This window comes from Aphis gossypii, chromosome 3, assembly GCF_020184175.1.
Source record: "Aphis gossypii isolate Hap1 chromosome 3, ASM2018417v2, whole genome shotgun sequence".
NCBI classification, from domain to species: Eukaryota; Metazoa; Arthropoda; class Insecta; order Hemiptera; family Aphididae; genus Aphis; species Aphis gossypii.
Window position 1 is genome coordinate 41,003,795 of NC_065532.1, and position 23,398 is coordinate 41,027,192.

At 28.2% G+C, this 23,398-nt stretch overlaps 2 protein-coding genes across 4 annotated transcripts; one reads left to right on the forward strand and one right to left on the reverse strand.

Moving 5' to 3' along the window:
* Positions 1–687: 687 nt before the first annotated feature.
* Positions 688–13,655, forward strand: LOC114123468 (solute carrier family 22 member 21-like). The gene is made up of 10 exons (XM_027986461.2): positions 688–1,061; positions 3,781–4,021; positions 5,076–5,182; positions 7,514–7,668; positions 7,846–8,014; positions 8,087–8,216; positions 8,382–8,488; positions 10,033–10,247; positions 11,276–11,457; positions 12,841–13,655. The coding sequence occupies exons 1-10, from the start codon at positions 919–921 to the stop codon at positions 13,018–13,020; spliced, it is 1,629 nt and encodes a 542-aa protein (XP_027842262.1). The 5' UTR covers positions 688–918; the 3' UTR covers positions 13,021–13,655.
* A 1,327-nt stretch (positions 13,656–14,982) lies between these two features.
* LOC114123460 (T-complex protein 1 subunit theta) lies at positions 14,983–18,265 on the reverse strand. 3 transcript variants are annotated; one of them, XM_027986451.2, is made up of 11 exons: positions 18,131–18,265; positions 17,965–18,044; positions 17,725–17,895; positions 17,534–17,665; positions 17,249–17,456; positions 17,115–17,176; positions 16,893–17,030; positions 16,567–16,812; positions 15,713–15,916; positions 15,408–15,644; positions 14,983–15,337 (listed from the first exon to the last, which is right to left on the reverse strand). In XM_027986451.2, the coding sequence occupies exons 2-11, from the start codon at positions 18,022–18,024 to the stop codon at positions 15,143–15,145; spliced, it is 1,653 nt and encodes a 550-aa protein (XP_027842252.1). In that variant the 5' UTR covers positions 18,025–18,044; positions 18,131–18,265; the 3' UTR covers positions 14,983–15,142. The 3 variants fall into 3 exon arrangements, with proteins under 3 accessions (XP_027842252.1, XP_027842253.1, XP_027842251.1); XM_027986452.2 differs by having other exon boundaries at positions 17,965–18,041; positions 18,131–18,220; XM_027986450.2 differs by lacking the exon at positions 18,131–18,265 and having other exon boundaries at positions 17,965–18,124.
* Between the last annotated feature and the right edge of the window lie 5,133 nt (positions 18,266–23,398).

Genomic DNA, 23,398 nt, shown 5'->3' on the forward strand with positions numbered 1-23,398 from the left:
ATTCTTGACGAGTGCGCTATGTACTCAAAGGCTTGGAATCCTGCGGGTCGCGACAAAGCATTATACCCGCGATTATACAGCAAAACAATTGCAACCCAGCAGATCTTTTACTTATATACCTATTTGAAATAGCACAGTTCATGTACATGTCGAATGGTTTAGTTCGAGATTGAGCGCGAGAAGGCGTTTAACAAAAAATATTACTAGAACGATGATCCGGAATTTCGTGTTACATCGATTAGTAACCATCGCTGGACGAGATGCAACGCAGCAAAAATCGAATTTGTACGGACACAGTGAACAACTCGAAACGAATTCGCTAATTGTTCAATGTTATTATTATATTATGAGTTATGACATAATCACATATGTGAGAGAGAGAGAGAGAGAGAGTGAGTGCAGTGTCTGCCGTCTGGACTTTCGGTTTAGGGGGAAACAACACGCGGTGCCCATCATCGTGTACGTAGGTCGTATTATATGATAATACTCACAGTAATAACAATACGATGATATAATATAATATTATTATAGTGTGAACTACCTATTCCTGATACGCATTTGACTAAATAAATCTTACGCCTATGACACATAATAATCTAACGTAAATAATATTTTAAATATGTGTAATTGTTTACAATATACATGTATATTGCATATATGCGTACTATGTATATAATTTAAGCGTAGACGTATCTCCGCACGAGGGCCATACCCAGAGCAAACCTGTTTCACGTTGTGCACTCGTCGCCGGGCCGCCGTTGGTAGAGGTTGGAACATCAACGCCTTGCAGCACGCTGTACTGCACTACTTAACTGCAGTTCGTATCCGTGACCGGCACATTACCCGCGACGCCGTTGACGTATTCAGCGATTTTTGCACCACAGTCTTCGAAAAATTTAAGCAAACTTTCTCACAAAAATGGTGGACATCGACAAAGTGCTTATTTCGTTAGGCATGGGCCGGTACCAGTTCATGGGCTGCATATTATTCGGCCTCATGATTATGTATTCAAACGTGTCGCCGGTCACTTACGTCTTCACCGCCAGTGATTTAAAATACAGGTAAATGCTGGAAAAATTCTATCGATTAGTATTTACATTCGAATATAATATTCATCAGAGCACGTACCATTGATGTATATTATTATTTCAAAGTTTACATTTTTTAAAACTGATATTTTTATACAATGATATTAATTTCAGAATAAAAAATCGATTCATCTCACTAACGTATCGATATAGCAATACAGTACGATTTTAAATCCATATTAAAATTATAATTTAGTTACGACCGATTGTATCACGCGAGATGATATAAGAATATTTATGTTGTAGGTTACATCATATTTTAATTTTAAATAATTTATAAGTTTTCACAACAATTATTGTTTAGTACAACTATTGTCATTATATTAATGCTTGATATTCTATTTAAATAACTTTAATTACTTGTATTTCATTATAGGTTTAACAATTAACAATGACCAATAAGAACTAAAGTATTTTTTAAACTATTAATGAGCATTATATCAAGCAATTAATATGAAATTAAAAAAAAATATAGATAAGTTATGTTTTACATAGTAAGTGACTAATAATTTCTATAATTACTAGGTAGTCATTGATTGTATACATTATAATTTATGATATTTGTATAAGCAAAAATACTATAAACCTTGTTTCAATAAACATTTTATACTGAATGTGAATTTATGAAATAAAAATTTGATATTAAAAATTAATGAATTATAAAATAAATATTATGAAATGTTTAGACTACCACATGGAAAGTTGGGGTGTTAAGGTCATTTAAAACAATTATTTTACGATTCGTAGAGATTTCAATTCGATACAATTTATATACATTAATAATAATTTAATCTACGACATTTTATTTGTGTGGTATAATATGAAATAAATCAAGTTGTGTTTACCCATTTCTTGTTTGAATTTGATCGTTTACCAATTACTAAGTTTCGTGGTTTAATTAAAAGAAGGACTAGTTAGATATCTGACATGGTTACATCTACTATATTTTAATTTATAATACGTGGCTATTGTATCTACAATGGTACCTATTTGTATTCCAACAGCAATAATACCATATACAACACGTTTCTATAAAAACAGTTTTTAAACAAATTCAAGTTTAAACCTCTATATCCAAATATGTATAAGTGATGTATTCTGCAGTACTGTATCTCAGAATGATCATTGGTGATTTTTGGTGGCGTATATTTTCTTACTACGGAGATGGTGGATATTTTGTGGGAATAACTTTTTTTTTTTGTTATTTCCAACTGAAAATTATAATATAATGATTGCGATGAGAATGTATTATGATAACGACAACTATGATGTTTAAAAAACGAAATATTTAAGCATCTATTTTTATTTTATACGGGTATGTGGTGAGTAGATAGATACACCAATAAAAAAATGCATTAAAACATTTCTTTTCTTGTGAGTAGATAAATAAAACGAAAAAAATTAACCAAAAACTGATAGTCGCTTATGTAGATATATAGGTACACTAAAAATAAAATAACTGCTATGTCACTGCGACAACATCTAACTAGAATGATTGACGGGTATCGTGTAATCGGTCATACGAAATTATTATATTATAATTAATTAAATAAACAATAAATAATGATATAATTAGTTAATATTGGATACTTTATACGCCAACGCCAAGAAGAACATATAGAGCGGCAGTTGTGACTCATTCAAACTTTTAATGTTTGTTAAAAAAAAAAAATTATTTATATAAGATATTCGATATTACAATACATTAACGCGTTAAAAAAAGTATTTTAATAGAATAAAATAATACAATGTATCTTAAATTAAAAAGAAGGCACCACGAGAAAGTGGTTGTAAAAATTCCAGATGTGTGAGAATGCCATGTGAAAGGGGTCAATTTGGGAGGTCGATTATCTGACATACAAGTATATGAGGGGACAACTTACATGTGTGCAGTGTTCTTTATTTATTTTATGAGTACCATGGTGGCGTGGCTGAAATGCGACATAAGTTAACCAGTAAAATAAACACGACAAATAGGAGTTTTATAGAAAACATAATTAACCCAATGTGATCTATCGAGTTGCTAGTACTAAAGTGCAGTTAGTCTAGAATTGTCTTAATGTTTAATAATTTAATAAATAATATAATTTATATTTTAACTCGGATATTTTAATTACCTAATAGTTATACGAATTTAAGATGCTACTGCTTAACCCATTAGGTACAGACTTAAATTGGAGTCAACCTTAAAATTGAGAATATATTATATAAACTCTAAAATAAATATCATCTGTATAAGTACCGATTGATAATTGAAAGTATCCTGAACCAGACAATTAAATTAACTGTGTATAATGTGTAATAATTTTCAATTAAATTAACACTAAATTATAACACTAATTCATTCAACTCATATAAGTACTTGCTATAATCATAATAAATAATTATCTATAATTAACTATAAATAAGTTATCCATATAAATGAATGTATTATAAATTAATTATTATAAAATCAAGACTATATTATACTATAATGTATGTATATTTAAATATTAAAGCTTTATCATGTGTGAACTGCGCAGACTAGTTGTACGGCTGTGGGTAGTTTTTTTTTTTGTAAAAAAAAAAATATTTAAATATTCTATGCCATACTTTATATCCCACTATCCATCGGTGTGAATAAAATTTATTTTCTGGTAAAATAAAGCAACAGACAAGTTTTAATAGGAGTATTTTTTTTATGTTATTGCAGGTGCAAAATACCGGAATGCGATAAGGAAGAAAGTACGTACGAGCCTGAATGGTTGCGGTTTACAATGCCTTATAAAAACGATACAAATCAGCCGCGTAAGTGTCAGCGGTACGCTGCGTTGTCTGGTCCATTAGTAAACGGTACGCGGTGCTCGTCTGATGGATTCAACGTCAGCGTGGTCGAGTGGTGCTACGACAATGGTTGGGTATTCGAAGACTTTGAAGAAACCATCGGCACGGAGGTACGTATCTCTGTTAATAAATACGGTTCCCTATTTTTATGGTAAGAGTGAAAGACGTACGTGTACGTGATCACGGCAGTTCGTTTTCCAATGTTCGAGGAAATTTTTTCGTTTTTACAATTTAAAAAAACTAACAGTTTTATAGGAATGTTGCAGTAAAATTGAATATACGCTAAAAATTAATTTGTAGTTTGTAGTACGTACAGTGGCGTAGCCAGGGGGGTTTGAGTATTCAAACCCCCCTGAATTTAAAAAAAAATTGTTATTATAACGTATATAAATTTATAGTTTTGTTAACTGTTATACTTATGTATGAAATGTATTATTCAATAGCGTACAACTCAGTACATTTTACCGCTCCTGGACAATATATTTTAAAGGTGAGCAAAAAAAAGGTCATTAACCCCCCCCCCCTCAGGTAATTCCTGGCTACGCCACTGAGTACGTATTTATAATAAAATCAAAATTAATTCGAAATATATAAAATATAGGAACAATGGTAGTATGGTACATAGATTATCTTTTATATTAGGTATATTTAAAATTGTTTTAATTTTATAAACAATTTGTCGATATGAATGTAGGAGTACCTACACAAAAAAAAAATTTAGCAAATAATATCGATATTTATTGTTTTAATTGTTTTAAATACACACACACACACACACACACACACATAATAAAATAAAATTTTTTGTTTCTAAAAATTAATATACCAAAAAAAAAAAATGTTTCATTATATTATTATAGCATTAAATTTATACTACAAAACATACATTTTATACTATAATACTAATATAACATACCAGCTATGCTAGAAATTATAGACTTAAAAATGTATTTTTTTTGGTACAATCATTTTTATATTTTATTTTGAAACAGAATACGTCTTTTTCTAAAATATTGATGTATCTATTTGAATATTAAATCTTAAAATTTAAGTTTTTGAAGTTTTTTTTAACACAAATAGGATACTATGAAAATCCTACTATGTACTATGTACCTACTGATTTTATTTACCAATTATTAATATATGTATATTATTACTAAGTAGTTTGGACTCATGTGCGAAGATAACAAATGGAAGCTATCGATGGTGGGAACAATCAACAACTTCGGTCAATTCATCGGAATACCAATGTCAGGGATAATCGCGGACAGGTGAGCGCTATTAATAATAAATCTGGAATCTTACAACATAACCTATCTCAGTTTTTGAAACTTAACAGAATATTAAAATATTATATTTTATACTATTGATAATATCATTATGAATTGAATATAATTTCACCAAAATGTAAATTGATAATAGGTGTTGCTCAATGCTCCTAGGACGCATAACACCCGCATCACATATCTATTATCTGTATCTTACAAACTGCACAACATTATAGTAAATTTACGTTCAGCAAAACTAACTTTAAATTTAAACTGTTAATTTTATTATTAAAGTGAATTAGATCTATCATATGTATAGGTAAAAATCTCATAATTATCTATATTTTTACGTAATTTTTTTTTTTGTATTTTAATTTTTAATCAAGTATGAGTATTTTTGAATTTATAGCTTTAAAAATTGAAAAATCTATCTACAAACACTGATAATGTTCTAAATCTGTTTTTTTACTGGTCAATTCACTCTAATATTAATTATAAAATCCATCGCAAAATTGGTTGCGATGAAATTCGTACATATTACATAATACAGTATATTAATATAATACTGTATAACCCGTTCAGTTCATCTTGGCACTCAGCAATCCTTATAATTTAAAAATAATTGTGATCTGAAAACCGTATTAATGTATTATTTATATTAAAAAAAATATATCGTAATCCTTTGGACTATGGTAGAGCGATGGATATTTTTCCGTTATAATATATTAACGGACCACTGTATTTGTAAAATCGTAATGTTTAACGGTTACAGAGTGCCAATAAGATAAACTGGACAGGTTATGCATATTATAATAATATTACCATAATAAGCAGTAAGTTAAAACGACCTTTAGAATAATATGTCTAATGTCTGAAATGTCTGTTGTTAAGTGCCCATATCATACTCTTTAAACACTTTTATAATTATATATAAATATAAAAAATACATATTAACATACATGAAACATTTAATATATTAAACGATGGTTATTCACGAGTATTAAATTTTTATATGTATAAAATCACCCTCCAGCTATACATAATATTACGACTATATCATTTTAGTATTTACCAATTGTAGAGAAGTTCACCGGTATACGTAGAGAATGGTTTTAAGTCTTTGAGCGGGGATCGAAAGTTATTATGTGAGGGGACACCGCATAATTCCACAAAATATTAAACGCACCCTTTAATCTATTAAATTTCATTTTTATACAGTTTAACCATAACTAATATTTTTTGAGAACCTTAAAGTTGTATCGAATCATTATTATTTGTTTAAACATGTATAAAACAAGGTTAGGTGACTCTATCGGCAATTTACAATTTTTACCTGCCTACGCATACATGGGAAAACTCATATTATAACATAAAGACATAAAGTTATCGAATTATCGTAGTAGTTATAAGATGTACCACGGGGTAACGTCGCGTTTGATTGCATCGCGTAAGCATGTGATTAATCTATTCCGGTGTTATAATGATGAATAATGATAGATAAAAATGCAGACACGTTATTTTTGATAAAAAAGAACACGTTTTGATTAAAAAACGAACACTGAAGGTTACGCACAATATCTTTAAGGAATGACTTGAAGTAGATGAGACGTTTTTATTTGTTCAATGGCAATATGTTTTTTTTTTAATACATGAATAATATTGTAATTATTTTAAATTTCTCAAGAAATGTTATTGTTTTTGGAAATAATATTTACATAATTTTTAATAGTTCCATCATTACAAGACAAGATTTTGAAAAACATTATATTTTTACTACTTTTTATCGTTACCAAATTTTAAGTTTTTACTTATTTAAAAGATATACATTTTTTTTTATTTCATAAATTTAAAACAGAATATATATATATTTAATTTCAATCCATAAAAATCAAATTTCTAACAAGTATAGCCATTTAACTATAAGTTATTATTTATAAATATTTTAAATTTAGATAAGTGGAGTGACACATAAGAACCCAGAAAATTGTATTTACTATATCATTCACTTATAACTTAACTTACCTAATTATCAATTAACTTTATTTATCAGTTTTTCATATAATAAAATCTTTGAAAAAATATTTTGTTTATATAATTATACGAAACTATAGAACGATAAAAATAAAGTAGTAAAAATATTAGTTTGTATTGACTATTGGCCTTAAATTATATAAAAATATATTTTCAAAAAAGAATGCACTTTTCAAGACAGTGAGTGTTTAATTTCAAAAAATTACGTTGTAAAATAAACTCTCTTATTTTACTGTGCAGAACATCATGCCTTTCAATTTATTATATAGTTAAAAATTCTCAAATACTTACGAAATGTTTTAGGTATGGCCGAAAGTTTACTATGGTGTTTTGTGCAGCAACATCAGCCGCGCTAGCTATCATTCAATCGTTCTCAACCAGTTATTTGATGTTCATGATTTTGGAATTGTTATCTTCGACAGTGTCCAGTGGAATTTACACCGTCACTTTTATATTAGGTATGTAAATTTTCAGAAACTCAAATTTCAAAACAGTTAACTGATAAATACATGACTATTTATATATTATACAAAAGTATAATATTATACTTACAAAATGTCCTTTAATTCTGTGACATTAAAATATATTAAATCAAAGTGAATGTAAATTAAAATGATTTTTTTCTTTAATTATAGCAATGGAGTTGTTTTTGCCTCATCAGCGTGTACTGTATTATTCAATTCTAGAATGTTTCCTTCCGATTGGCTCTATTTTAGTGGCTTATACCGCTAAATATGTAAGAGATTGGAGGCTTTTGTTGCAGCTTGTCAACATCCCAGGATTGCTGTTCCTTTCATACTTTTGGTTATTATCTTGGGATTGTTTTTTGTTTTAAGTCAGTTAACACAAATTACTGTTATTTTTTCATACATATAGGCTAACGGAAGAGTCGATGAGATGGTTGGAAAGTCAAGGTAAACACGACAAAGTGATCAACACTCTCAAAAAAATTGCTGCTGTCAATAATAAGCCTTTTCCAAACCTGAATATTAACAACCAAACACAGGTGATATTTTAAATTCAAATAATATTACACTCGTCTAAGCATATACGTATAATGTACCTATATAGTAGTGTAGTAGTGTACACTAAACAGTTTATGAAATTTAACTTTAAAATTACTTAACGAATCGATCACATACATGCTTTACCAATATGTTGACTTTCGCAGAGCATGGAATGTTTGGAAAATAAAGACGCAAAGTTCAGCGGCATTTTAAAAGACATAATCCGTTCTCCAACTATATTCTGGAGGATGATCAGGTGTTCGTACGTGTGGTAAGATTGCTATTTCAATAATTTTGTCACATACACGTTGCATAATATAAAAAAAATAATGTCACAATATATACATTTAAAACACGTATTATGAATTAATAATTTTATGCTTGTAGAATAGGTATTTTTTAGAGATGTTAAAATTTTTTTCTTGCAAATCGACTAGTGTTAACTAGAAAAATACAAAAATAATAAATATCCTACAATTTGCTGGGTAGGATCAGGTAAAAAATTGAAACGTAAAAAAACTTAAGATTGGTAGTTAAATTTTTTTTATAGCCTTTTCAATCTTCAATAATAATTTATGAAAAAAAATTAATATTTTCAAATTTCCCATCACAAACTCAGACACAAAGCATTAAATTAAAAAAAAAAATCGTGTGAGGGCCGATATAAAGTACATTTTAAACCTGTTTTCTTTATACTTCATGTACCTAACATGTATTATAATTATCACCAACTTATGAATCTTGAGAAATAAAATTTTAAATAAATATTCACTATATAATATATTAATATATCTTATTATCAGTGGTCAGGAGAAGCTCACTTCTTTGTTTGACGCAATTAACATAGCGTCGCTTTAAAATGCACACATATAGCTGTATAGTATACATACAATATTGTGAACTAGAAATGCACGGCCAGCGTATAGAGAAAAATGTTATTATTATCGCTACTTAGAAGCTATTCGATGGGAATTAAAATATTTCAAATAATATGTGTTCCATGGATAAAGAAATTGTTAAAATTTTTCGTTAAATGTATAATTGCTTGCGCAATGCAAGATAATACAACACATGATAATGATGAGTGTATTTTTGATTTTTTTGGGTATAGGCCATTGATATTACTAATATTGCTATATGTTATTTTAAATGTAAAAGCATATAATATTATAGATAAGAGTATATCTATATAAAATATAATATAATATTTTATTATCACTTTTTTCGATTTCGATGTTTTCTCATTTTCGTATTTTTTAAATTAGTTAATATTTTCAATTTTGTCCTTTAAATTAGGGGTCAGCAACCTTTTTGGTGCCAAGAGCCAAAAAATAAAAAATAAAAAATTCACGGGCCATACACCTTATTTCATTTACAGATTTAATTTTTTTATCAATTGACATAATGTGGTTTTCTATATTTTTATACTAATTATAAATTGTAATCACGGCCGCGGGTTGGCAACCCTTGCTTTAAATTAAAATTTCCAAAACTTGAAATGACTACAACTAGTGCATTATATATAAGAAAATTAAATATATATACATCATTAGTGTACTACATTTAAGAATAAAAATTAGCGTTAACAATACCTTGCAATCTTTTGGGTGGTGGGGAGGAGGGGAAGCTGTTGCTGTGGTGTTACTAAAAATACAGTTAGCGTCCTACATTATTAAGTATATATAAACACTACATATCAAAGAGACGCATGAATGCGAATCGTTTTAGCGAATATTCATATAATTGCGAGAATCTATTATTATTGACATTTACAATTTAACTTACTAATAAATGTGTATTTTTTTACTCCACCAGGATAGCGGTGACCTTAGTATACTATGGCCTGACGATAAGCTCGACGGACATCGCCGGAGACAAGTATCTGAACTTCTCGTTAGTGTTGTTCGTCGAGATCCCTGCTTGTCTGTTGAACTGGTTGATAATGGAAGGCATGTCCAGAAAAATGTCACTGAGTTGTATGTTCGTGTTAAGTGGCGTCACTTGCGTCACGTATAACTTGATGTCCGGTGGTGAGTAATGAGTAATAATTAGAACACAAATTTTCACAAACAAAGCAGACATCCTAAGACGTATAAATCTATATAGTATACTGTATAAAGTTACGTTAAAGCATAAATATCAGCAAAACCGATATTTTACTGACAATTTCCGATAAATGTCCGAAGTCCGGGCATCTACTGATAGATCTTGGTTCTAATTCTATTATTCTAGTTCAGTTGTTTTCAATGTAGGCGGTAAACTAGTTTTGGGGAATCCCGAAAAAAATCATGGAAAAACTGCTCAAAAAAAGCCCGTGGAAAAAAAACCACAAAAATAATTTTTTTATTAGGATAAAGTGCAGGTATTTTATTAAAAATACCAAAAATTGTAGTTATTTCTACTCTCATTTATGGTTATTTTAACCAGATAATAAATAATTTTGTCTATAATGGACAAAATGGATAGGTACATGGATTGGTGTTATAAATTTATAATATATCTAATATCTATACGTATTCTTATTATTATTAGGTACCTATATTACAGTGCCTTTGATCAACAAAATATTAAATAGAAAAATTATATGACACTCAATGGACTTATTTTTGTGGGTTTTTTTATTCCAAGATGTGTTCATATTTTAACGTTTATCTTCCATTCGATATTTTTGGGTTTTTTTTCGAGGGGTCATTTTTTTCCGTCTACTAGTTTTGCAGGGCGGAAGAGGAGTAGTGAACTTTTGGCGCTTATATTTACATTAAAACTTAAAAACTGAAATCAATTTATTTATAAAATAAATATGTGATTATGAAAAATATAAGCCAAATTATATTTAACAAAAATGTTAAATAAAACTTTACCCGCCGTTTGTTAGATTTTTGTACAATTTGTTCACGGTATTTATTATTAAATATTATGTAGGTAACTATACGATTTTATTAATCCAATTAGCGTTATAAGTTTATTACTCATTTATTGATATTATTACCTATTCACCAAGTATAAATGTAACAAGTAACTAACTAATAATGTCCCGTTGCTTTTTCTCTAAAAACAGAACTCTACTTGATAAAGCTGTCGCTGTTCTTGGTCAGTAAACTTGCAATATCCATCGCGTTTTGCATAATTTACATGCTTACCGCTGAGATATTCCCCACCAGAATGCGAGCCACCATGATGTCCATGTGCTCCATGCTCGGTCGGATAGGGTCCATGTTAGCACCTCAAGCCACACTGCTGGTAAGTATAATATATTAATATATTATATACAATTACTAACAATATAAATTATAATTGATAATCTGAAATACCTGTACCTTTATTGCTATGCTGCTGGCTACAGAGTCGACACTAATAAGGCGTGACGACCCGTACAATTTATGCAATTTATGTTGTGGACTTTTTTTATCACAAATCTCTTTTATTTATTTTTTAAGCAAGACTACCCACTCTTGATTGTGATAGGAAACGAATGAACTCTTGAAAAATTTAAAACACGTATTAAAAATATTAAAACAACTATTTTAATAGTATTCTTAATTTTTTTTAATTTATAAATAAATTAAATAACGATAAAATTATCAACCATTAAGAGGACGTGTCACTCCAGAAAAATATACCTTAAAACATGTTTTCGTACTTCCAATAATACTAAAGGGTTTTACGTGAAAAACACCTATTATGAAAATTGTAAAGGGGAATTTTATCAAAAATCGTATAGAGCCCGATTTTTGATATTTTTATTAATCATATAAAAAATTAAAAGAATAAAAAGTAAGAAAAAACATAAATTTATTATGAATTATTGGACGATTGAAGAAATACATCAAAAATTGGCCTCTATACGATTCTAGATAAAATTCTCCTCTACAATTTTTATAATAGGTGTTTTTCACGTAAAACCCTTCAGTAAGCCGTATTATTGGAAGTACGAAACCATGTTTTACGGAAAAAAAAGTTTAATTACGTTCGGACATATTGTGCTGTGCTCATCGTCAGCGGTAGCATACGATACTAGGTCTTTATTCCTCCACCCCGCGACCAGTACCGTTCCATGCGGACCAAAACCTGTGTTTTTATCGCAACCGCGCACAGTTTATGAATAATAATTGTGGATACGAAAATAATAATAGTGGTTATGATTATTGTTCAATTTTATATTCGTATTTGTATTACAGTAATACACCAATACAGTATAAAAACATTAAAAACATCTATTGATGTATTGTAATTCGTAATACTGAAAAATGTATGATTAAAATATATTATATATAATATATATACATCATTCATGTATACATGTACTAGAATAAAGTCATAAGTATCTGTGATCTGTCGTGTTTTCAAACGTATTGCATTTAAAAATATTATAATGTTTAACATAAACGAGTTGAAAATTTTTTCAACAAATTAAAAATAAAATAAAATATGTAAAATCCAAAATATTTTTAAATATTTCATCCCCTTACTAATGAAACGGAAGGCTGTACACAAAGCTGTAAGTACCTGTAACGAACCAGAACTGCGTGTCGCTGACCCATTCCGAGCATTTCCCCCACACCCGACACTCTTAAATGGTCGACCTGTCTTAACAATCAAAATAAATATATTATTGTTTTTCAGACGGAGTATTTCGGAGTGTTCGCGACAATGCTTGTATTTGGATCAACCGCACTTGCGGCCGCGGCCATCACCATGACATTACCGGAAAGTAAAAACATCTCATTGCCCAACACCATCAACGAAGCTGAAGAAATCGGAACCGATGTCAAATCGAAAAACGACAAAATAAACTCGCCGTAGAGTTCCTATTACCACTGTAATGATAATTGTATGTAAAACAATACTTAAGCTCAATGTGAGCATAATAATATTGTTTTTCTTACATTATGTTTGTATATTTTGAGCGCACCCGAAAATTTTTAAAATGTCGCAGTGATGTTAAGATATTGTAATTACTCACTGACCAACTGTTTAATTATTATCGGAGTCTATACCATTTCCGGATCGGTGGACGCACACACGCGGCTATGGGGGTGGTCGTACACCTCAAAAAACCCGTTGACTTAATTTTAATGTAACCATATAACGATTTAGTATAATTTATTGTGTATCTATAAACAAATTATGAGTTAATCTCGCTATTCTTTATATAGCAGCTTTCTAATAATCTTAACTGTAGGAGGTCCCTTTTTTAGTTTATCTACACTTGTCATTTTAACACGGTTGTTAAAAAATTAATTGTAAATATCGTTCATAATTTAACTGTTTCAAACTGATGTACTAACACTTGATTGAAAGCTACAGAACTATACGGTTTGACTTTGTATACTCTTAGAATGCTATATGAATACAATGATACCTATACAAATAAGAAAATGTACAGAAATATGTTTTTTTAATATTTATTAACACATAAAGTATGTAAATTATTATTATTCTCAGTGTTTTAATTGTTTTATATAACCAATGCTTCTCCTTTAATAATTTATTCAAAATAATAAATAAATTGTGAAAAAGTTCTATACAATACTCGGTTTTTAACCAAGATATTTTATGTTTATAATGTTACTTAAAAGAAAAGATATTTCATCAATTATTAATTATCTCACTTCCCCATAAGGATTAATTTATAATAGGTATTCCATATTCACCTTTCATCTACAATAATTAAATTTAATAGTTATGTTCATAAAAAGTATAAGATTGTACAAGACATACTTACTTTATGTTATAAATGATAATAATTCATTCATAAACAACAGTTATATTTTAATTAACTCAATATTCCCTTAACATTATCAAATGAATAATTAGTAAATATGATGGTAGATTTCACTTAGAGTTATTAAAAATACAGTCAATTCCTACATTTTTATTTCAAAATGTTATAAAAAGTAAAATAAAATTATAATTCTTTCATAATTTATTTTTTTCTGACATTTATTAAATATTGTTATAAGTTGTAAAATACTAATTTTAAAGTCTTATCCATTTTTATTTTTATTATTATTATAAAGTATAAAAAGTTTGAAAAATTTAAAAATAACTAGAAAGAAAAAAAAGATCAAAATTAAATACAAATGTTTAATAATTTTATCTTATGACATACAATATTAGGTACTTTAAACAAAAATTTAGTTTAGTGATATATATTTAATATCAAATAAAAGATTTTTTTTAGTTTTTATAAGCGCTCCTGATAACTAATATTATTTAACAGTAAACAATTAATCAATACAAAAATGTAATATTTTTTTTTTTTTGCTGGTTGAACCGACGACCGGGAGGGGACTGATTTCGCATTACTTCCTCCAAATATTTATATTAATACTAGCTGACCCTGTGCACTTCGTTGCCCATTAAAAATATAAAAACATAATATATTTTTTATGGGTATGTATGAAATATTGGTCTTAATCAACCAAGATAATGTTTGTTTGGTAAAAAACCAATTTTTGATACTAGGATCCCGTGGAACATAAATCATTTTATATTCCCATTGTAAAATTAAAAACTACTGATTATAATATGGAATAGGCTTATATTATTTTATAAGTTGTTTTCTTATGATTCATTTTTTTATTAAAATTAAGCATGACAACAAAAATAGAATTTATTTATCTTTTCTATCTGTATATGTAATTAAACAATAATTCAAACAACAAAAATATTTTTTAAAAACAATTTATAGCTTTGCATTTTGTAAATTTGTAAGAAAAATAAATAATAGTGTTCTAAAATGTTGAAAAAAAAAAAAAAAAATTAAGAAATAATTAAGAATCATTTTAATTTATTTATTAGAATTTTACAAAATTGATTCTTAAAATTACAAGTAAAAAAAATACTTAGTATTATTATTATTAAGAGTTAGTAACTTGAATTAGTGGGTAAAAAAAATATACCAAGTGTGAACAACAAAAAATTATGCATCATCATCATTATCAGGTGCACGTCCACCAGGTGCTTTTGGACCTCCAGCCCGTTTGGCCATTATTATTTGATCGACTTTCAGTATTGTACATGCAGCTTGTGTAGCATATTGTAAGCCCCAAAACTTAGCTAAGTAAGAATCAAATATTCCAGCTTTGGTGACATCAATTAATGATGATCCTTTAGGCTAAAGAAATAATAATTATAAATTAATATATAAAAAAACTAAACAAAAAATTCAAAAATAATAAACATACTTCAATGTTAAAACCAGCATTTTTATTTCCCTTGCTATGTTGGGAATAAAGTTCAGCAAGAGTTTCATTGGATTTCACACCAGTGTTGTCAGCTAAAATTTTAACAAAACCTTCAAGAGCAATTGCAAACCTTTTGGCACCATATTGCTCTAATCCGGGCAATGTGTCAGCATATAAACCTACTTGGTAAGCAAGTTCCATTTCTATAGCACCAGCACCAGGTAATAATTTTCCATCCTAAAATGAGATTAAAAACATTTATTCAATATGTCAAAACATATAAAACGACTTTTAAATTAACATACTCTGGAAATGCCTTTGAACGTGTTTACACCATCATCAATTGCTCTTTCTATATCATCCATGTAGTTATCAGTGGCACCACGTACAACAATTGTTGACATACGTGAGTCTTTACCATCTAAACGGAATACTACTAATGAAGTGTCTCCAAGTTCATCTACATATACACAGTCAGCATAACCAAGTTCTTCTTTGTTTGGAGGAGTCTAAAGTTAAACAATCACTATGTTAAATTTTAATTTTAAATTAAACCAATATTGCATTTTTTTTTTTTTTTTTTTGATACATAATTTTAAATTGATTCTGAAAAAAGATAAATATCACACAAAACAAAATAAATCTATAAATCTAAGTAAAAGAGTAGACTTGTTTGACCTAGTGTTTTCAACCTTTTTGTTATGGTTACACACTATTAAAATATTTCATACTTTGGGACAAACAAAAACAACAAAAAAAGAATGGGTAATACTTAATTTTAATTGATACTATAAATATAAAATATGTCATTAAAAGATAACTTATATTTAATCACCACCGAAATAATATCAAGTACCTAATAGTTTACGTAAACTGTGTCAAATTTGTGTACATGTTGTATCATTTAATATACTTTCTAACACATTTTTACTTATTTGACTATACATGGGTTAAGAAACACTGGATTAAATACATATATATATATTCAATTAACCAATATAAATTTAAAATCCAATGGAAAAATCGAGTTTTTTTCTTAAAAATAAATAGTTTTAAATAGTTTCCCAGACACATTTAATTTCCTATTCTCAATTTTCTTTTAAAAACATATGCTTGCTTAAAATAAAGTGATATTTAATATTTAAACATAAATGCTTACAAGTCTGGGTAATGCAGTAGCTGAGACAGATTTGCACAATCTTCTCAAATCAAATTTGCTCATTAATCGAACACCCATAATTTTATATTTGTTCAAATAATGTAAGGCCATGTCACCAAATTTACCACCAGCAACAATTACAGTGACACCTGCATCAGCAATTGCTTTAATTTGTTCTTCAAGTACCATTTCTTCACCGCGGCTGAAGTTTTGCAATTCTTCTGCAGATTTAATTAAAACTGTTCCCTAAAATTAATAATTAAAATATTAAATTATACACAAATTCGTATTTCTTTGTTAATTAATTATAAATAATTATAACATACTTTTGTCTCAGTTGTAGTAATGTCAATAGGACATGTGTATACAGCAATCTTAGCATCAGTTTGTTTAGTAATATCACCTTCATTAGTTCGTTTGAAAACCATACCGTTCACAACAGTAGAGTTGTATAAATTTGATCCCTAGACAAAAAATTAATTAACACAAAATAAAATTAGGTATTACTAATAGTTAGTAATAACAATTATAAAATAAATCATAATTACCAAAATTTTGCACACTCTAACATTGTCAACATTGAATGTAGTCTTTTCTGGGAGAATAGAAGCTGAAAAAAAGTTAAATTGTAGTACAATTTAAGAATTGAATCTTGAGTTAAATACTTAAATATAATACTTACTGCAAGCTTTTAACACAAGATCTGTGATAAACTGTTCCTGGCCATATTGTTTGCTCATTATGGATGATTTTACAGCTTGTGTTAATACTACTTGTTCAGCATTATTCTTGATGTCTTTAATTTCATGACAAGTCAAAGTAGGTAATAATTCGAGAGTTTTTTCAAGAGCTACTTGGAAACCTTCACATACTTCAACTGGAGTTAAACCCTTTAATCATTTAAAATTAAATTATCAAATAAGATTCAAAATAGACTTCTAAAAGTTGAAACAATGCAGGTACTAACCATTTTCAATAAGTGTTCAGCTTGTTCTAACAATGCACCAGCAAAAATGATAACAAAGTTAGTTCCATCACCTACTTCTTGTTCTTGCATCTCAGACGCGAATACAATGATTTTAGCAGCTGGATGTTCAATCTACACAAATATTAAGATGAAAAAAATTGATACATTTTTTAAGTATCTGAAACACTTACATCAAGCTCCTTAACAATTGTGGCTGCATCGTTAGTGATGAATATCTTGTCAATATGGTTTATGACTATTTTGTTCATACCATTTGGACCATATGCAGTCTTAACGGTATCAGAGAACTGTTTACAGGCACCGATGTTCCGATATACAGCTTCTTCTAGACCAGAAAGATGCTAAAACAAGGTAACGGAAACCAATAAGTATATTATATGTACATTTTCATTAGTTAACAGGACACTCACCATGGCACCATCCTTTAACATTTGAGCAAAACCCGGAGCTTTCGGTACGTGTAAAGCCATTTTAATAGGTTTTTATTCTACTGAAACGTTAATATTATATATTTAATGAAGAATGAAGATTTTAAGAATATCACTTAATAGTTTATAATTCTTGTTAGGTACTTACAAGTTAATAAATTTAAATAATTTTTGATCACAGATTCAGTCGATTCAGAATAATATATAGTATTCTATTTTTGAGGTTAGTGTTTTTATTCAATGTTTCAATTATCTCCTTTACCGGATTTATGGTTGAGGCGGTGGTCCCGGTTACTGCAACCTAACTTCTCGACAACAGAATAATAGTTGCCAACTCAAAAATATTGAACATTTATATATTTGTTTTTATTTTTGAGTAAATAAACAAAAAAAGATAATTTTTACTATGAAAATTAATACAATAAGTTAGTTCATTATTAACAAATATAAAAGTTTTTTGCATATTGCACATTATAATGATATTATTATGAATCACAGACTAACGAATAGTACGTAGGTAATATACATAATAATATACTTTTCTTATTCCGTATTTTGATTTTTGAATAATTGTTGTTGTACGTTTTAGTATAATTTTTCACTATAATAATATAAACTATGAAATATGAACTGAAATACTCAGAAATATACATGTCAACATGCCAATTACAATAATATATTATTAGATCATTTATTAGATGTGAATTTATAACTTTTATATTATTCTTCTGCAATTCTACTCGACATGTTGAACATTTATTTTTATTTGATAAACTTGTTATTTCGTACATTCGAGTATTCGACTCGATTTAATCTTTCAAATCAATTGATTAAATATTTGTACATTTAAAAGATACCTATACGGCTATACCTAATCTAATAAATAACATTAAAAAAAGTATAAGTGATACGTACATTTCTCAATTATAAATAAAAGTGCGAAAAAATGTGGATGCTTTATTTATTATTATATTATAGACTATATAGTATCTAATACCTTTATATACCAATCATCTATGTTATTATGCTAAATATACAAACATTTATTTTATTTTTAATTCACAAATTTCTCCGTACCTTATTCAATAATCCGGAAAAACTAAAGATAAAAAATATTTTATTGAATTTTTTCTTATCAAAATCGATTTTTTTGTTATTTTATTTATAGTAATTCAAAAACAAATAACTGTAATAGGTACTTTAATGCCGAAGTGTAAAATTTTTAGAACTCGGGCAAGTTTCACATACTTGTATATTATATTTATTTATTATTATTATTATTATTACGGACGGGCGAATGCCCAATAAAAAATATACAAAAAAAAATGGCCAATGAAGCTTACAATTTTAAAATAATTTCTTATAGACTACACTACTACCGAAGTACTATACTAATTAATAGGTAGTTATGTATATATAAACTTTGTAAAAATAAAAACGAATTGGCTAAAACACTAATAATGTAATTATTTGTTTATTGATAAGGAGTTGTATTGGTTCTAATGTTTATAAGTTTATAACACGTTCGTCTGATTTCAAATAAAAAACCAAATTTTCGTTGTCAGTATTAGCTTAGATTTCGTAACGATCATCTCGTACAAAACTATTTAATTACTGTGATGACAGTTTATATGAAGAAAAAATATAAAACTGCTGTGACTTCAGATACCCTAGATGCGGTGGTCGGGAGTGGGTGCACGTCCCGGGTGTCGAAATCATCCGCAAAACTGGCCAAGTTAGGTTTTATTTACAGATAAAAAATTCTGTATTTTTATACCATTGTCGATAAATATTATAAACTCCATATTATGTTACAGTATTACGCTATTATAATATTTTATTTATGTACACTACAAATTAATAATTATAACGAATAATCACAATTAAAATATTCCAAAATATTGTGTACATGTAGTTAGGTTATCCAAATTTATATTGATACTCTTATAAAAGTTGCTATTGTATTGCCTACCTAATCATCAGCTTCTTGCGAAAGAAGTTATGGACCGAATTAAAACTTAAACCCGGTACTAAATTGAACAAATTTGTGCCTATGATCATTAGTCAATATTGAACATAATACACACAAAACAAAACGAAATTAATAATATCTTTGGTAACCAAAATAAATGTATTAATAGATGCGTGGATTTCCGTTTTCCGTGACTACCTACGTCAGTACTGATTACTGAAGTACAAAGGTAACTCTTAATATATAGGTATTTATAGTAGTCAATATACTCACTACTCTATCATCACAAATATAATAAACTAAAATTATATTAATCGTACAATCATACGTATACTTACCGAATTAAACCACATTGTTGTAACTATTTTTATTTTTGGGATATTTCATAGAGGTATTTATCTAGGTAGTAGGTACCTAACCGTAGAGCAATTATAGAATAATTGAAATTATTATAATATTATATAATACAACAACTATAAAGTACAATTAATTTAATCAAATAGTTTACTTACTTATTACTTTTACAAAATATAAACATATAAATCTCAAAATACTAAAACACAGCACTTGGTATGTCATATTATAATACTCTTTCAATAAATTATTGTACTTCTTTTTTCGTTTTTATTAGAAATAAACAATCTATATATTGTTTATACACAGTAATTTTATGTGGTATGAGTAATAATAGAACATAAAATGTTGAGAAAGAAACCACCCGGTACCCATTGACATTTAACGACACTTAGTTTGAATAATTACATCTTATATTATATTATATATTATTTCGTACGCAACTCATCGTAGCGGTTAGTCTAGTGACAAAATGGTCCAGACTCCAGTGGTGAAACGGTCATGACGAATTTTCTTATACAAAAAAAAAAAAATAGAGCCCTCAATGTGTAAAAGCCCTGGTTTTCTAAAATCACGCATCAGTGATCACGCAAGTGTTGCCACAGTATACCGATCGCTACGCGATCACGCTGCATGATCACGCAGCGATCGCTACTGTGACAAAATTTGCGTGATCACGGATGCGTGGTTGTAGGAACCGGGGGCCAGGGCTTAACCACTCATAAACAGCTCTGCATAACCAGACTACCAAAGGATTGGTTTAGATTTAGATATTATATGTTTTAATATAATTATTACTAATTTAGTATGTACACTTTATTTAACTGTATTGACCTACTCGACTTCATAATATGTATACAACCACGGAACATGCAGTATTGCAGTGGCTATGAAATTATGACGAGTTATAATATCACTTATAGTTATAATATGACTTGTATACAAATGTATTTCAATAATTGGTATTATTTAATTAATAATTTTTATTCGTTTATTAGTTATTACATATATTTTATCAATCATCAATCCATAATATCAACATGACAACATATTAAGAACACAATTACCAAGTATGATGGTTCTCAAAAGCAATATAATTTTGATAATATCTGCAATTAATACATTAATAGAACCTATTGAACTATTAAATATTAAAAAATACCGCGCTGTAGACAATTAAACACAACTGATAACTGAAATTATTATACACATAATATAGTAATAATTATTAAATACATTTTAACCCATTGATCTGTACTAATTTATAACTTACCTAACTATATAAAGAAACTGTTAAAAAGTCTATTATTGGTTTTATCCTTATTTCATAGCATATAATAATAATGATTTGTATAATTTAACTTAAAACAATCAAATAGAACTAATAAGTAATAATAACACATAATTTATAGGCTATTTTTTTTTATATATACAACATATCAATAATCGACGTTTTATTTATTCATATGACATATAATAAATAATATAATTGTAATTTTAATGTATATGTTAATATATTATATAAGCAGACAATGGTGTAAAAGACCTCGCGATTGATTATTAAACAACATGTATCCAATGTATCTATTGCTAAATTGCACATAATCATTAGAGTAATAGTGTAGGTATAGGTTCATATCACATTTTTTTAGCTATTATTATTTATTATCACTGTTTTTCAATCATAATTTAATATTAATTATGCTCTATTATGAATATTTCCCATACTAATTAGGTACTAAAATTATAAATTACTAATGTCATTACGATTATCTATTGGCTATTGGCTAGAATACCTAGGTCGTGAGTCGTGACCAAGACTCCACGTCTCCACAACCATCAACTCTCCATGTCCTATGTCGTCATTATAGACACACGAGTACATGACAGACCATAAGTTTATTACTGTTATCTTTTTTATAATTGCTGTACATAAATTGAAGTCTATATATTATATTATAAGTACCTATATTACTCGCTGCTCGGTACCACGACTTCCGTGAACCACCTTATCAGACAATCGGACAATGTTTTTCACCTCCACCACTTGATGGAGCAGATACGAGGAAAATAGCGGTAGCGTTTATTGAATCATTTTAACTTAATATTATCTTCCTGTAATAAAATTTACATACGTAAAATTGCCGTATTAGCGGGAGGCTTGGCCGCTTGGGGGGCTTAGACCCCTGGTTTGAATCATAGCCTACCAAAAACTCGTTAATGTCTGCCCTGGAAGGGCTAAAGCAGTAAAGCCCCCCAATAAATTTAACCAATCTACGCTTATGATCATCGCCCATGCTAATCACTTGATCAGGCATCATAGGCGATTGGCTAATAGCTGGATTTTATAAACCTACATCAAAATGAAGCAAGGGCGTCTTTAAATTTTTTTTTTGGTACGTATAAAGTATATTAAGCAGGCCACTATTTATTTTTTCTTGACATATTTGACATTATTAATATTATAGTAGTATAATAATAATTATTAACATAATTAAAATAAAGTAAAATGACATAATACAAGTAGTAAGCAGTGAATAACCTATAAATACTTATCTAAATTTAATACAAATTGAAACTTCAACAGTCAAATTAAATAAAAACAATAAATAATATAAAGCAACACAATAGATATGTAGAAAATAAATCAGTAAAATTTGTGGTTACTAGTAATAATCATACAACGGTTGTATTATACTTGTATTGTGATTATAAAGACGTGATCAATCAATCAATTTTCAACTACCATAATATTTACATATTAATTTATTATTTTAATATAATATAAATATAATTTTTATTTTTTTGTGATATGGCCGAGCGGGCCGTATGCATGTTCCTTGCGGGCCAAAAATTACAATTTAGAATTTTATGTACACAAATGTATACCCTGCGCACCGCAAATAACGCCCCTGAAATGAAGACAGTGGGACCGCTATCGCCCGTCTTTATTTTGATGTATATAAATAAAAACCAAATTGAACTATAGTACACTTAACGACAGAACGATACGTATATAAAAGAAGTATAGTTCACTGAATAATTGAGCGATACTTACGTAATAAAACTGTAGATCACTGAAGTGTCTGA